The sequence below is a fragment of the Triticum dicoccoides genome, chromosome 2B (assembly GCF_002162155.2).
Source record: "Triticum dicoccoides isolate Atlit2015 ecotype Zavitan chromosome 2B, WEW_v2.0, whole genome shotgun sequence".
In the NCBI taxonomy this organism is placed as follows: Eukaryota; Viridiplantae; Streptophyta; class Magnoliopsida; order Poales; family Poaceae; genus Triticum; species Triticum dicoccoides.
Window position 1 is genome coordinate 176,892,011 of NC_041383.1, and position 13,735 is coordinate 176,905,745.

The following is a 13,735-nucleotide window of genomic DNA, read 5'->3' on the forward strand; positions in this document are numbered from 1 at the left end:
AAAAGGAGACGTGGCCGGTGCCGCTAGATAGCCGGACTCCCTCATCTTTTAACTTGTCAATGTCTTTTTCATCATTTCCATTTGAATGCTGGGTTATACTAACACTCAACATTCCTATGCTTTCTTCACAACAGGGAGCAAGCATACTGTATAACCAAGATTGCCAAATTTATCAACATTTGGCTGCATTCAACCAGCGAGTTTCACCTAAAAGCAGATTAATCCGGCAAGGTAAAATAGACCTTTCTTACCTCCTTCCAGCTGAGGGCAGCACAACACGATAAATACAAAACTAAACCTCAACACACATATTTTCCTCTGAAATGTAAAAAGAACTTGATACACACATCCCACTTATTAAGAGTTTCCAAGACTCATGTGTTACAATAGTACATAGACGAAATGGGAATATAAAGGACTACCTATATACACCATAATAGCAATTGTAAAGATGCAAGACGCTTCAAGTTCAAGCATGTTAATTTGCAACCGATCAACACAGCCCTATTATTCGGGGACAGGTGCCAACATCCCATGGAACAATAGCAGCCACATCCTTCATGTTTGGCTGCTAGTTTATGGCAGTACCGTCTGGCAGTTCCAAGCCTGAAGAGACAGAGAACACAGGAGTGCTGGAGAACCGAGAACTTCACAGCCGGTCGTACAGCATAAGCAACTCCTTCAGCTTTGCTTCTTCGAGGCTAAGGCTGTCGAAGCTGACACAGCTTGGTATCCTCCATTTCCAATTCCCTTTCTGCCGATGAGAAGGAGAAGAGAGAATAAGCTTCACGAGGCTACTGATTATTTATTCTAGCTGTAAATTAGCTCTTTTACAAGCAGGCGGTGTGCAGCAGATAACCTGTGTAGCTGGAGTGTTCATCCTAGCAGAGCTGCCAAGGCTGAGTATGTCCTGCATGGTTACCATGGAAGTTCTCGCAACGGAAGAGAGGGCAGTAGCAATTAGCGCCCAAGAGACATCCGAGTTGCTGACCTGCGGTAGATACTTGAACACCTGAAAGAAGTACAGGGGGTAAGATTAGGAAGACATGGCACCAGACATCGTGTCATGGTACGCTAAACACTGACAGTTTGCTTCTCTTCCTCTGGTAAGCTTTGCCACCAGCCAACAGCCTGAGGAAGACATGATTCAAAGTGTCAGGACTAAATTTTAACTTCTAAAACTGTAAATAATGTAATCTTACAAAAGATGTGAACAAAGGAGTTTTTGAAAGGGGTTAGGGTACTAACTGTATCATTATCATGTGTCCCAGTGTATACAACTTGATTCAATTCATGGTTATGAGGTAAGTGGGGGTTGCCAGGACCACCACCAAAAGCTGTCGAGTATACAAATGGAAATTAGACCATTCGAATCTGAGTCAATATTTCACGTGTACTCACAGAGCCATAGTTCCTTATAGAAAGAAAGCATGTTCATATTGCAATTGGACTATTACCGAACTGAAGAACTGCCATCCCCGGAGCCCCAATAGACTTCCTTAACTCAACAACATCTTCAGTTATCACCCCCTACAATTAGTTTTGGAATGAAAAGAGAATCATAACCATGAAACGTGACCAGACAGATTTTTTGCAAAACCACATTATAGTTGTCTAATTTCACAAGATTAACACTAAAAACAGTGTAAATTTATAGGTAATTGTGTATTTGACCCACAGGGCTGCGGCTCTGGCACCGCCAGTGAGCACGAAATAAGCAAATCAGCTGACTGCAACTATACTTCAGTCGCTCTCCGATCCAACTTTAATACTCCGGTAATATTATGATTAAATCATGGCTAGTACTTCTTTTAGTTTCTAAGTTTACACAAATCCACCAAACTATGCATTTGATTCCAGATTTCACTTTCAGCAGTTAAAAGAAAAGGCTCCAGGTTTACCAGGTCTTCTGCGATTATATTTATTCTACCAACAGCTTTGAAAAGCGCATCAAAAAAGGCATTCCTTGGTCCAGCCTACTGCCAAAGAAAACAAGAGATAACATCAGCAACAAAGATTTTGTGAAGAAAAGGGAACAGTGTCATTCATGAAGTCAATGCTCACCCTCCAGCTTCCAAACATCGCTACTTCTGATCCTACATTGTGCAAGCTTAATCAATTAGCATAATGAATTCCCATTTTCCAAAAAAGCAAATTTACTTGCAGTATAATACTCCCTCCGTCCCAAATAAGTGACTCAACTTTGTACTAAAGTTAGTACAAAGTTGAGTCACTTATTTTGAGATGGAGGGAGTATTTATTATGCAGACAGGTAAGCGCAGTGATGTGTTTAGCTTACCTGAAGGAACTGCCCAAAAACCAGCAAGACCGCGGAAATGGTCAATACGGAACTCATCATACAAATCAAGGGCACGTTTAATCCTCTTTACCCACCATGCAAAGCCATCTGCTTCCATAGATTTCCAGTCATACAATGGGCTGCAAAAGTAGCAAGTTTAGCAAAGGAAACAGTGTGTTCAACCTTTTCTTATGTCACAGGGAGTGTAGGGTTACTGGAAACGCAACAGACAAAAACTAGGAAAAATCAAATTGACAGGAACTGAAGCCTCTACCTGTTCCATAACTGACCAGTTTTACTGAACGCATCAGGTGGAACACCACTAACAAATGTGGGGAAACCATTCTTGTCCTTTACAACCAGAGAACAATAAAAAAAACTTAGAAAATTTAAATTCTTCACCAAGTATGTTCGTTAGTGGAAACCAGTGAGGTATACCAGCAAAAATGATTTCCTGTTTGCCCAAACATCTGCGCTGTGGTAGCCAACATATATTGGCATGTCACCCATTATGCTGATGCCAAGCTTCTGTGCATGTGAACGAACCCGTTTCCATTGCTTTTCAAATAAGAACTGTTGTGCCATAAAATTTTCTATCTGCATAACATGTTCAATATATAAATATGCCAGTATTTTGTAAAACACAATTACATTGCAAAACGAATAGTTTGAGCTACGCACAAAGTCCTTCTGGTTTTCATATATATCTTTCAAGGCTCCAGGATGGCGATCTTTCAGCGGTTCAGGCCACTCAGACCAGGACACTGCATTGATGCTATTGTCGATAGCAGCGAAAAGTGCAGCATCTTCAAGCCAACCTGGCAGGAAGAGGAGATAAGCACTATAGACTATACTATGTATTGATGTTATCACTTCAGACATCAACGCCATTGCTATATTCCCTTTTGAACAGAAAAGATGCGTATTTGTAAAGGAAACCAGCTGAATTAACACTGTCATCTGAGCCTTGGTGCTTGCCCAACATTTTGATTGAGTAGTTTATGGTTTATAATTAGAAAATGTAAACCTTATGTTAACAGTAGAGGCAGATGTGTTTTTCCCAATAAGAATATGAAAGACGCGGAAAGCATTGTTTCGACAGCAAATCGAGATCTCTTGCCTGAAACATCTGGATTTTTCTTGAATTCGTCATACTGCCTTCTGAGCTCTCCAGGGCTCTGTAGTAGCCTCTCTGCTGCCTAGAATAAAAAGATTTATCTATAAACTGTTCACTGAAACCAATCTTCATGATAGAGAAGTGCTTTCCTTTTGTCAATGAGCACTAATTTTGTTTTTACGAATATGTTCTCAAACCTAGAATATTTAAACTTGATCACCAAAGAATGTCCATGTACACAGAATGAAAATGAAAAATAATGTTTTGTATGGCCCATCCAAAAATGAAATGGAGGAACAATTTTTACATGCTACCATACAGTAGTACTCGGGCTGTTGATAGGCCAAGGTAATATCATTTAAATAACTTTATTCTGGCGTTTTCAGAATGTAGAAGCAGCCAACAATTCTACAAATGCAATAAGTAATCCAAACATATACTTATTGTACCAGGCTGGTAGGATAGCACATTCAAGGGAGAAAAACAGGAAGTGTGCATAAGCTTGCACATTAAACAGAGAGGACCTGACGGGTCTTTTTTTCTGGCAGAAAGGACATGACCGATATAACAACCATTAATAACTAACCTTGGCAATAAGAGGTTCTTTCAGATTAGCAACGGTGTCAAATTCAACATATTCCATATCTCTGTCATTAATTTAAACACACAAAGGGTCAGCGGCAAACTTATGGGTGCCTTCACAAGTGACTGAAGAAATTCAAACTCACAAAGGATCAGGAAGTTCGTCTTCCATCAACAGCCCATCTTTAACAAGCTCTTCGAGAGAAATCAATAAGGTACTACCACAGTTTGCATCCTGCAAATTTCAATGAATGTTCCCTATTACCATTGAATTACTGCCATAAATAGGCTAAAGTACCTGGTACAAAGTTAACTCTGAAATAGGCAAACAAAGTTCTAATTAACATAAAGCATCACCTGTCCTGAATAAGGAGAACCATCCTCCCCGGATTTTCTTCCCGGGGGAACAAGTGGAAGAACCTGTGGACATGGATCAAACCGACAATCAGCATTTCAAAAACTAAGCTTAATGCACAAGGCAATTAAAAGGACACAACCATGACACCAAAATAGCATAGGAAAACCCAGACATGTTGCAAAAGCAACAAAATTACTGAATTAATTTTAATGGTCAGAGAGAACAGAGAGAGATTGCTTTTGTGTTGTTTCATGCCCTTCAGCTTATTTCATCCCACTGCCCAATCACTGTTTCACGCACCATCACCGTTTATCGCAGTTCAGAGAATACTAAGAAAATCAATCAGCATTGCAATGTGCAGCAAGAACGTTAAACTGTGCTAGTACATTGTATATTTGCAAGCACAGTATAAATGGCTTGAATCCATCCATATTATTTGCGATTCCAATTTCTAAACAGTCTAGGGTTTCTATCGTCCCTATATGTGACAAGTGACAACCCAACATCCACACCACAAAAAAAAAATCGATGAGCGAGTGTTTACTGTTGCACGCCAATGGCACCTAATAATACGCCAGCAGTTTGGTACCGCAAGGGCAATGCGTGTCAGTAATCACCTGCCAGAGCGTGCAGCCGGCGCCGTGGAGCCAGTCGAGGAATGCGAGGGCCTCGTCGCCGAGGTCGCCGATGCCGTGCGGGCCGCGGAGCGACGTCGGGTGCAGCAGAACCCCCGCGCGGCGCCGCTGGGAGGCCTCCACGGTGGGCATCATCTGCTCGTACCCCTCGGGCAGGTCCTCCCCGACGCCCACCGCCGCCACCGCGGCCGGCGTCGTCGTCGCGGCGCGGCAGGCGATCCCTCGCGCGGGGGGGCCGCGCGCCTGCGGCATTGCGGGAAGGAGGAGGCGGCAGCGGCGGTGCCGGGGGAGGGGCGAGGCCGAAGCGAGCTGCGGGAGCGGGACGGTTCGCGCGAGCGCCATGCGGCAGGGGGGCGGGGCGGGGTGGCGGGGCGGGGGATGGAAGGGGGGGGAGGAGGAAGAAGGGAGATATGGGCGCGCGGGGTGAACGTGGGCCCCACTTGTCGGGGGCTGCGGGGTGGGTGGCGTCGCGTGAGACGAGGCTCCGGATCACGGGGTCAAAGCCTATTCCGGTGGGATGACGTTGCGCCGTTGACACGCGGCAGGCGTCGTGGGGATCTGCGTGCTTCTGAAATCCGTCTTCTTCGAAGGCACACGCTTTTTGTTACCGTACTCTATCCACAGTCCACACTCAACTCCCTTCCTTTTTGTCGACTCGACACCATTTCTTCTCGTCAAAACATATCAGAAGTGTACAAGGCAAAGTTTACAAAGCACTATCCCCTATCATAAAGACGCATCTGGATGTCCTTCATGACGGCGTCGCGTGCCCTCCACTGACCCGCCCGACTTCCTTCTCATTTTGTATCATCTCTCTCCCTCTGCCTCTCCCTCTCTCTCTCTCTCTCTCTCTCTCTCTCTCTCTCTCTCTCTCCCTCTCTCTCTCTACCCCCGACACGCTCATGAGTTCCCTTTACTTTCTTTCTTGTGACACTGTCGTTGTCCATCATCGTCATTGCATCCACCATCTTCGCCTCCTACAACGTTAAGTCGAGGAACCACCACACATTAAACACTCCACTAGGATTGTAGGGTCCACCACCACACATCAAGCACTCCTCCAGCGTACCCGGGGCACATATTACAAAATTAAATGTCCCATGCAAGCTCACTACAACTGGTTGAAGTCCCCAACAAACAAGGTCGGATCTTAGATCTAGGTTATCTCTCCCTGGTTCATAAGTACTATGGTCGATAATTTTTTCATCGGCGATAGATTCCCCAAGCTACTTGTGCACAAATTTAGAGTAGGAAGAAGGCACTCGGGCTAGCTCATCGGACCTCCAAAAGGCCAAACACCATCTCCTCCTTGTTGAGTTGGTGGTGAGGCGTGAACATGTCACTAAGCTAGGCTTGGACGAGCTGTCAATGATGCGCGCAGATGTGCCATTTGTCACTAGTACACTAATTGTGAATGTCGAGTGGATGTCCGTTATTGGTTACCTATTAGTGATGAACACTTAGCAGTGATGTGCAACCTAGCTACTGCCGCTAATGGGTATTTTGGGTCGTCATTAGTAAGTCATTTTGCAACGGTGGAGTGGCTAAAGGGGAAATTGGAGATGGAGGCTGACCTATATGCCAATGCGCGTGCTCATTCGACCGCCACCACATTTAGTGTGCACGAGAGAGGGAGAGATAGCACTAGGTTTTTTCGTTCAGATGAGGCAAGAGAATGAGAAAAATGGTTTGGCGAGCAAGAGTGCCCTACTCCAATAACTACTACCTAAATACTCGTGTGTTGCAATAGGGGCAACTTTATTCTAGTGTTTCAACGTAGAAAATTGTTGATTGGGTTTGAGATTGAAATATGTTGCGGGGGAGAGAGCCCATAGACAAAGGTAAGGAAATATATAATGTGATTGAGACTGTGTACGTACAACTATGTGAGCTAATTTTGTTGTTTGCTTGCAAGGGATTTCTGGCTATTGAAGATTTTTTTTCTGATGATTGCTTTGCAAGGGTTTCTTTCCTTATAAATGAGGAGGTGGGGTCTGTTTAGAAAAAAATGACAGAAGAGAATATGTATTGATTATTTTTTTAGAAAAGAGGGTTAAACCCTCGGCCTCTGCATTAATTGATGCATGCAGTCATCTTTATTAATTATTTCACAAATGTCTCACAAGAGATACATCAATCCACCCGAAGCCACCACTCACACCTACAACCTCAATGATGTGGAGTTCTCTCATTCCTCATATCTAAAACCGGTGTCTCGCCAATCCAACCCCATAACGTATCGAGACCAACATCTGGTGCAGCCTACCTAAAGCACACACCACATGCATGTTGGGAAACGTTGCATGGGAAACAAAACAAAATTACGCAGACGCAAGATCTATCAAGGAGATGTATAGCAACGAGAGGAGAGAGTGTGTCTACGTATCCTCGTAGATCGTAAGCGGAAGCGTTTCACAATGCGGTTGATGTAGTCGAACTTTCATCGCGCTCCAACTGATCTAGTACCAAACGCATGACACCTCCGCGTTCTGCACACGTTCAGCTCATCGACGTCCTCCGCCTTCTTGATCCAGCAAGACGGCGAGGTAGTAGATGAGTTCTGTCAGCACGACGATGTGGTGACGATGATGGTGATGTGATCTCCGCAGGGCTTCGCCTAAGCACTACGAAAATATGACCGAGGGAGTAAACGGTGGACGGGGGCGCCGCACACGTCTAAGACAATATTGAGTGTGTTTGTGTGGCGCCCCCTCCCCACATATATATAGGTGGGAGGGGAGGCAGCCAGGCGCGCCCTAGGGCTGGCGGCCGGCCTCTAGGGGTCCTGCCTTGCCCCGCACCCCTGTTTCCTTGTATAAACAAGGGGAAGGAAAGAGGAGGGGAGGAAGGGGGAGTTCTACTCCACACTTTCCTTGCCCTCCATTCTTTCCTTCTCCTCCTCATAGGGCTGGCTTGTATAGGGGTGCACCAGCCCCTTGTGGGCTGGTGTGTTCCCTTCTCTTGGGCCATAAGGCCCATATCTTTGCCGGGGGTGCCCGAAACTCCTTTCCGGTGACCCGATAAGTACCCAATACCCTCCGGAACACTTCCGGTGTCCGAATATCATCGTCCTATATATGAATCTTTACCTCTCAACCATTTCGAGACTCCTCGTCATCTCCGTGATCTCATCTGGGACTCCGAACAGCATTCGGTCACCAAATCACATAACTCATATAATATTATATCGTCATCGAACGTTAAGCGTGCAGACCCTACGGGTTCGAGAACTATGTAGACATGACCGAGACACCTCTCTGGTCAATAACCAATAGCGGAACCTGGATGCCCATATTGGCTCCAACATATTCTACGAAGATCTTTATCGGTCGAACCGTTATGACAACATGCGTAATTCCCTTTGTCCATCGGTATGTTACTTGCCCGAGATTCGATCGTCGGTATCTCTTACCTAGTTCTATCTCGTTACCGACAAGTCTCTTTACTCGTTCCGTAATACATCACCTCGTGACTAACTCCTTAGTCGTTTGCTTGCAAGCTTATGATGTGTATTACCGAGAGGGCCCAGAGATACCTCTTCGATACTCGGAGTGACAAATCCTAATCTTGATCTATGCCAACCCAACAAACACATTCGGAGATACCTGTAGGGCATCTTTATGATCACCCAGTTACGTTGTGACGTTTGATAGCACGCAAGGTATTCCTACGGTATCCGGGAGTTGCATAATCTCATAGTCGAAGGAACATGTATTTGACACGAAGAAAGCAAGAGCAAAACTGAATGATCATTATGCTAAGCTAACATATGGGAATTGTCCATCACATCATTCTCCTAATGATGTGAACCCGTTATCAAATAACAACACATGTCCATGGTTAGGAAACCTTAACCATCTTTGATCAATGAGCTAGTCAAGTAGAGGTGTAGGATCGAAAGTATGTCTAGAGGGGGGGTGATTAGACTACTTGACCAAATAAAAACTTATCCTTTTCCCAATTTTAGTCTTTGGCAGATTTTAACTATCTTAGCACAAGTCAAGCAATCTTAACACAATTCAAGAAAGCATACAAAGAGTATATGAGCAGCGGAAAGTAAAGCATGCAACTTGCAAGAATGTAAAGGGAAGGGTTTGGAGAATTCAAACGCAATTGGAGACACAGATGTTTTTGTCGTGGTTCCGGTAGGTGGTGCTATCGTACATCCACGTTGATGGAGACTTCAACCCACGAAGGGTAACGGTTGCACGAGTCCACGGAGGGCTCCACCCACGAAGGGTCCACGAAGAAGCAACCTTGTCTATCCCACCATGACCGTCGCCCACGAAGGACTTGCCTCACTAGCGGTAGATCTTCACGAAGTAGGCGATCTCCTTGCCCTTACAAACTCCTTGGTTCAACTCCATAATCTTGTCGGAGGCTCCCAAGTGACACATAGCCAATCTAGGAGACACCACTCTCCAAGAAGTAACAAGTGGTGTGTTGATGATGAACTCCTTGCTCTTGTGCTTCAAATGATAGTCTCCCCAACACTCAACTCTCTCTCACAGGATTTGGATTTGGTGGAAAGAAGATTTGAGTGGAAAGCAACTTGGGGAAGGCTAGAGATCAAGATTCATATGGTAGGAATGGAATATCTTGGCCTCAACACAAGTGTAGGTGGTTCTCTCTCAGAAAATGCAAGTTGGAAGTGTAGGTTTGTTCTGATGGCTCTCTCGACGAATGAAGAGGAGGTGGAGGGGTATATATAGCCTCCACACAAAATCTAACCGTTACACACAACTTGCCAAACTCGATGGGACCGAATTGAGAAACTCGGCCAGACCGATTCAGCAAATCTAGTGACCGTTAGGATTTTCGGTTGGACCGACATGCAACTCGGTAGGACCGATATGGTTAGGGTTAGGGCATAACGTAATCTCGGTGAGACCGATTACACAAACTCGCTGGGACCGATTTTGGTAATAAGCTAACCAGAGAGTTGGTCGGGTAAACTCGGTGGGACCGGTTCGCTCATTTTGATGGGACCAAAATGTTACGAAAAGGAAACAGGGAGTTTACATTGCAATCTCGGTGGGACCGATCGCTCATCTCGGTGGTACCGAAATGTTACGAAGGGAAACAGAGAGATTACAATCCCATCTCGGTGAGACCGAGATCCCTATCGGTGAGATTGATTTGCCTAGGGTTTGTGGCAGTGGCTAAGACATCTGAACTCGGTGGCGCCGGATAGAAAGAATCAGTAGGGTCGAGTTTGACTTTTGGTTTAGGTCATATGTGGATGTGGGAAAGTAGTTGAGGGTTTTGGAGCATATCACTAAGCACTATGAAGCAAGAACCTCATTAAGCAACACCTCATCCCTCCTTGATAGTATTGGCTTTTCCTATAGACTCAATGTGATCATGGATCACTAAAATATAAAATGAAGAGTTTTGAGCTTTGAGCTTGAGCCAATCCTTTTGTCCTTAGCATTTTGAGGGGTCCACTTTTCTCATCCATGCCATGCCATTCATTGAGCTTTTCCTGAAATATTTATCTTGGAATAATGTTAGCTCAATGAGCTATATGTTGTTAGAAATTACCAAAACCACCTAGGGATAGTTGCACTTTCAATCTCCCCCTTTTTGGTAATTGATGACAACATATAAATCAAAGCTTCGACAAAAGATAATAAGAGTGAAAAACACTGTCGCTTTGAGAAGTATGTGATAAGCAAGAGCTCCCCCTAAATTTGTGCATAGTTTAAGATTTGCTTTGGACTGCAAATGCACAAAGAGTTAGGCTCATGGGTTACTCTTCCATGTCACATACATCTTGGTGGAGCGCTCAAAATGATAATAATTGAATACATGCACTCATCACCAAGCAAAGTGAATGATCATATAGAGATAAAAGGATTGAAAGTGCTAGTATCGACTAGAGGGGGGGTGAATAGGCGATTTTTATGAAAGTCTTCAAAACTTGGAAGTTTCAAAGACAAACACCAGAAACAACCTAATTGATATGCAGCGGAAGATAAACTAACCTAAACAAGCCATAGTCAAGTATGTAATGATATGAGAGTACATGACTAATAGCAGTTAGGCAGTAAGGATCAAGATGGAAGATAGTATGAAGCCAATCAACAACAGTAGTCAAGCAATGAAGTCAAACAGATGAACAGATAAGCAATGACTTCATGAAGACAAACTTAAATAAGGTTGGAAGGGATAGAACCAGTTGCTTGTTAAAGACACAGGATTTGTTAGACCAGTTCCAGTTGCTGTGACAACTGTACGTCTGGTTAGGGAGGCTGAGATTTAACTCAGAAGACCGTGTCTTCACCTTATTCCCCTTGAGATAAGGACACCCAGTCCTCGCCCAATCACTCAGGTAAGTCTTCAAGGGAGACTTCCAAACCTTCACAGACTTCGTTCACCGGCAATCCACAATGACTCTTGGATGCTCAGAACGCGACGCCTTACCGGCTGGAGGATTCACAGTCCTCAAGTGTAATAAGTCTTCAGGTCACACAGACAGAAAGACTTCAGTGATGCCTAACACTCTTTGGCTCTGGGTGTTTGGGCTTTGTCCTCGCAAGGATTTCTCTCTCTCAAATGCTTCGAGGTGGGTTGCTCTCAAACGAAAAAAGCCGTGCACAAACTCTAAGCAGCCACCAATTTATGGTGTAGGGGGTGGGCTATGTATAGCCACTAGGAAACCCGACCTGATTTGTCCAAAATGACCCTGGGTCACTAAGGAACTGACACGTATTCCAACGGTCAGATTTCAAACACACGCGGCAATTTTACTTGGGCTACAAGCAAGGCTGACTCATCCAGCTCTAGATAAGATTTGCTCTCATTGTCTTCGCTCGAAGACATAGGATTTGGGTTGAGCATCACTTCAGTCACTCTGACTTAGTTCACTTGGACCCCACTTAACAGTACGGTGGTTCCTATGACTCAACAAAGAAGAAACGGAAACAACGAAAACACACAGTCTTCGCGCTCCAAAGTCTTCACGTAATGTCTTCTCGAGTCATAGTCTTCAATATGAATATCTTCTCATACCACCATTGTCTTCAATGTCTTCATACATTTTTAGGGGTCATCTCCGGTAGGTAAACCGAATCAATGAGGGACACTACCTGCGTTATCCTGCAATTCTCACAAACGCATTAGTCCCTCAACCAACTTTATCGTCAATACTCCAAAACCAACTAGGGGTGGCACTAGATGCACTTACAATCTCCCCCTTTTTGGTGATTCATGACAAACTGGTTGAAGTTTTCAACGGGGATAAAGTATGTGAAATTGTAAGGATAGGAATTTGTCTTCATAAGTTGCAAGGGCTCCCCCTGAAGATGTGCACATAAGTAATTTGCTTTTGGAATGCAAATGCACATGGCAGGTTGTACTTGTGGAGATCCACTTCAACTTATGAAGATAATTTATCATGCATGAAATGATATAGCAATAAGAATGACATGCATAATGAAAAATGGACGTCTGCAGAATGATCTAAGTGCGGAAGTTATCATCGCCCATGCGGAAGTTATCATCGCAAAGCAAATAAGTAGCAGAAGTAGCAGACGACCATCAAGTTTAGGTGTTACAACTCAAAGAACCAAATGTTTCAAAGCGCAAGAGTTGTAAGCACGCAGCAAAATATAATGCAACCGCCCATATGAACCCGCTTGAAGACTATCAACTCATACGCTTCTCCCCCTTTTGTCGGTAATGGCCAAAAAGGTTTGAAGACATAGAGCATCTACTCGTCATCATGAGTAGGTGAAGCAGCAGGGTTGTCATCGTTGGTTGGCGGTGCAGACGAGCTTGGTGCAGTGTCGATGCGCGCAGTAGTAGTTGGAGGTGGTGAAGTAGCGTCATCTTCATCATCGATCACTCTGGCATTAACTGTTGCCGCGGAAGAGGAATATTCAGAGTCTTCAAGAGATGGAGTTCGACGCAGGGTGGCAGTCCTTGGAGGAGTGGAGTCGAACTAGAATCTTTCATTGAAGCCATCATCTTGAAGATCAGCTTCAACACTGAGCAGGGTCAAACTCTTCCATGATCTTCGGCAAGTTTCATAAGCAACAAAGGCATTCTTGATGGCAAGGTTGTGAATGCGATTGACATCCACCAAGAGGCTTTGCATTTGGTGCTTGAGCCAGAAATGATGCTTATCCTGCTTCTGATGAAGAGCCACAAGAAGCTCTCGGTCATTAAGAACACGAGAACGCTTCCGAGGCCTTTGCGCAATTGTGCTTTCAGTAGCTTCAGTTGGCGCTCTGTGAGGCAGACGGGTGTTACCAGCAAGTGGATAGAATCTTGTTGCTGCATGAACACCTTCAATAGGCTGAGTGAAGCTTTGGTGCTCAATGTTCTGAAGACAAAGTGGCGTCTTGGCAGGGTCAGAGTATACAGCATCAACTAACATATCAACCTCGGGCATAAATATGATGTGATTGCGAGCAGAGGGTTGATAATTGACAGATGAGTGTCGCTTGATGAGGCGCATGACCCAGGGAGCATAAAACTTCAGACCAAACAGGTCAGAGCTGGAATTAGCAAGTTGCCTGATGAAGAATTCCTGAGTGTTGAAGCTGATGCCATTAAGAATATAGAAGATCAAAGTCTTCATGGCTCCTTCAAGCTTGGCCGATGTTGAGTGTCCCTTGACTGGCCATAGAGTTCGTCTGATGATATGATATATAGTGCGAGGCAGATACTCAAGGTCTTCAACAAAGAAATGTGTGGGGTACTCAGCATCAGATGGCAAGGGCTTCATCATACTCAGC

General features: G+C 44.6%; 1 protein-coding gene across 1 annotated transcript; it reads right to left on the reverse strand.

Annotated features, from left to right (window-relative positions):
* Nucleotides 1-293: 293 nt before the first annotated feature.
* Nucleotides 294-5,345, reverse strand: LOC119362898 (4-alpha-glucanotransferase DPE1, chloroplastic/amyloplastic-like). Its single transcript, XM_037628170.1, has 16 exons — nucleotides 4,974-5,345; nucleotides 4,356-4,418; nucleotides 4,145-4,233; nucleotides 4,003-4,063; nucleotides 3,420-3,498; nucleotides 2,981-3,117; nucleotides 2,738-2,896; nucleotides 2,574-2,650; nucleotides 2,300-2,439; nucleotides 2,065-2,096; nucleotides 1,902-1,976; nucleotides 1,458-1,530; nucleotides 1,249-1,337; nucleotides 1,087-1,131; nucleotides 860-1,012; nucleotides 294-754 (listed from the first exon to the last, which is right to left on the reverse strand). Exons 1-16 carry the CDS (start codon nucleotides 5,331-5,333, stop codon nucleotides 650-652), a joined length of 1,737 nt encoding a protein of 578 aa, XP_037484067.1. The 5' UTR covers nucleotides 5,334-5,345; the 3' UTR covers nucleotides 294-649.
* Between the last annotated feature and the right edge of the window lie 8,390 nt (nucleotides 5,346-13,735).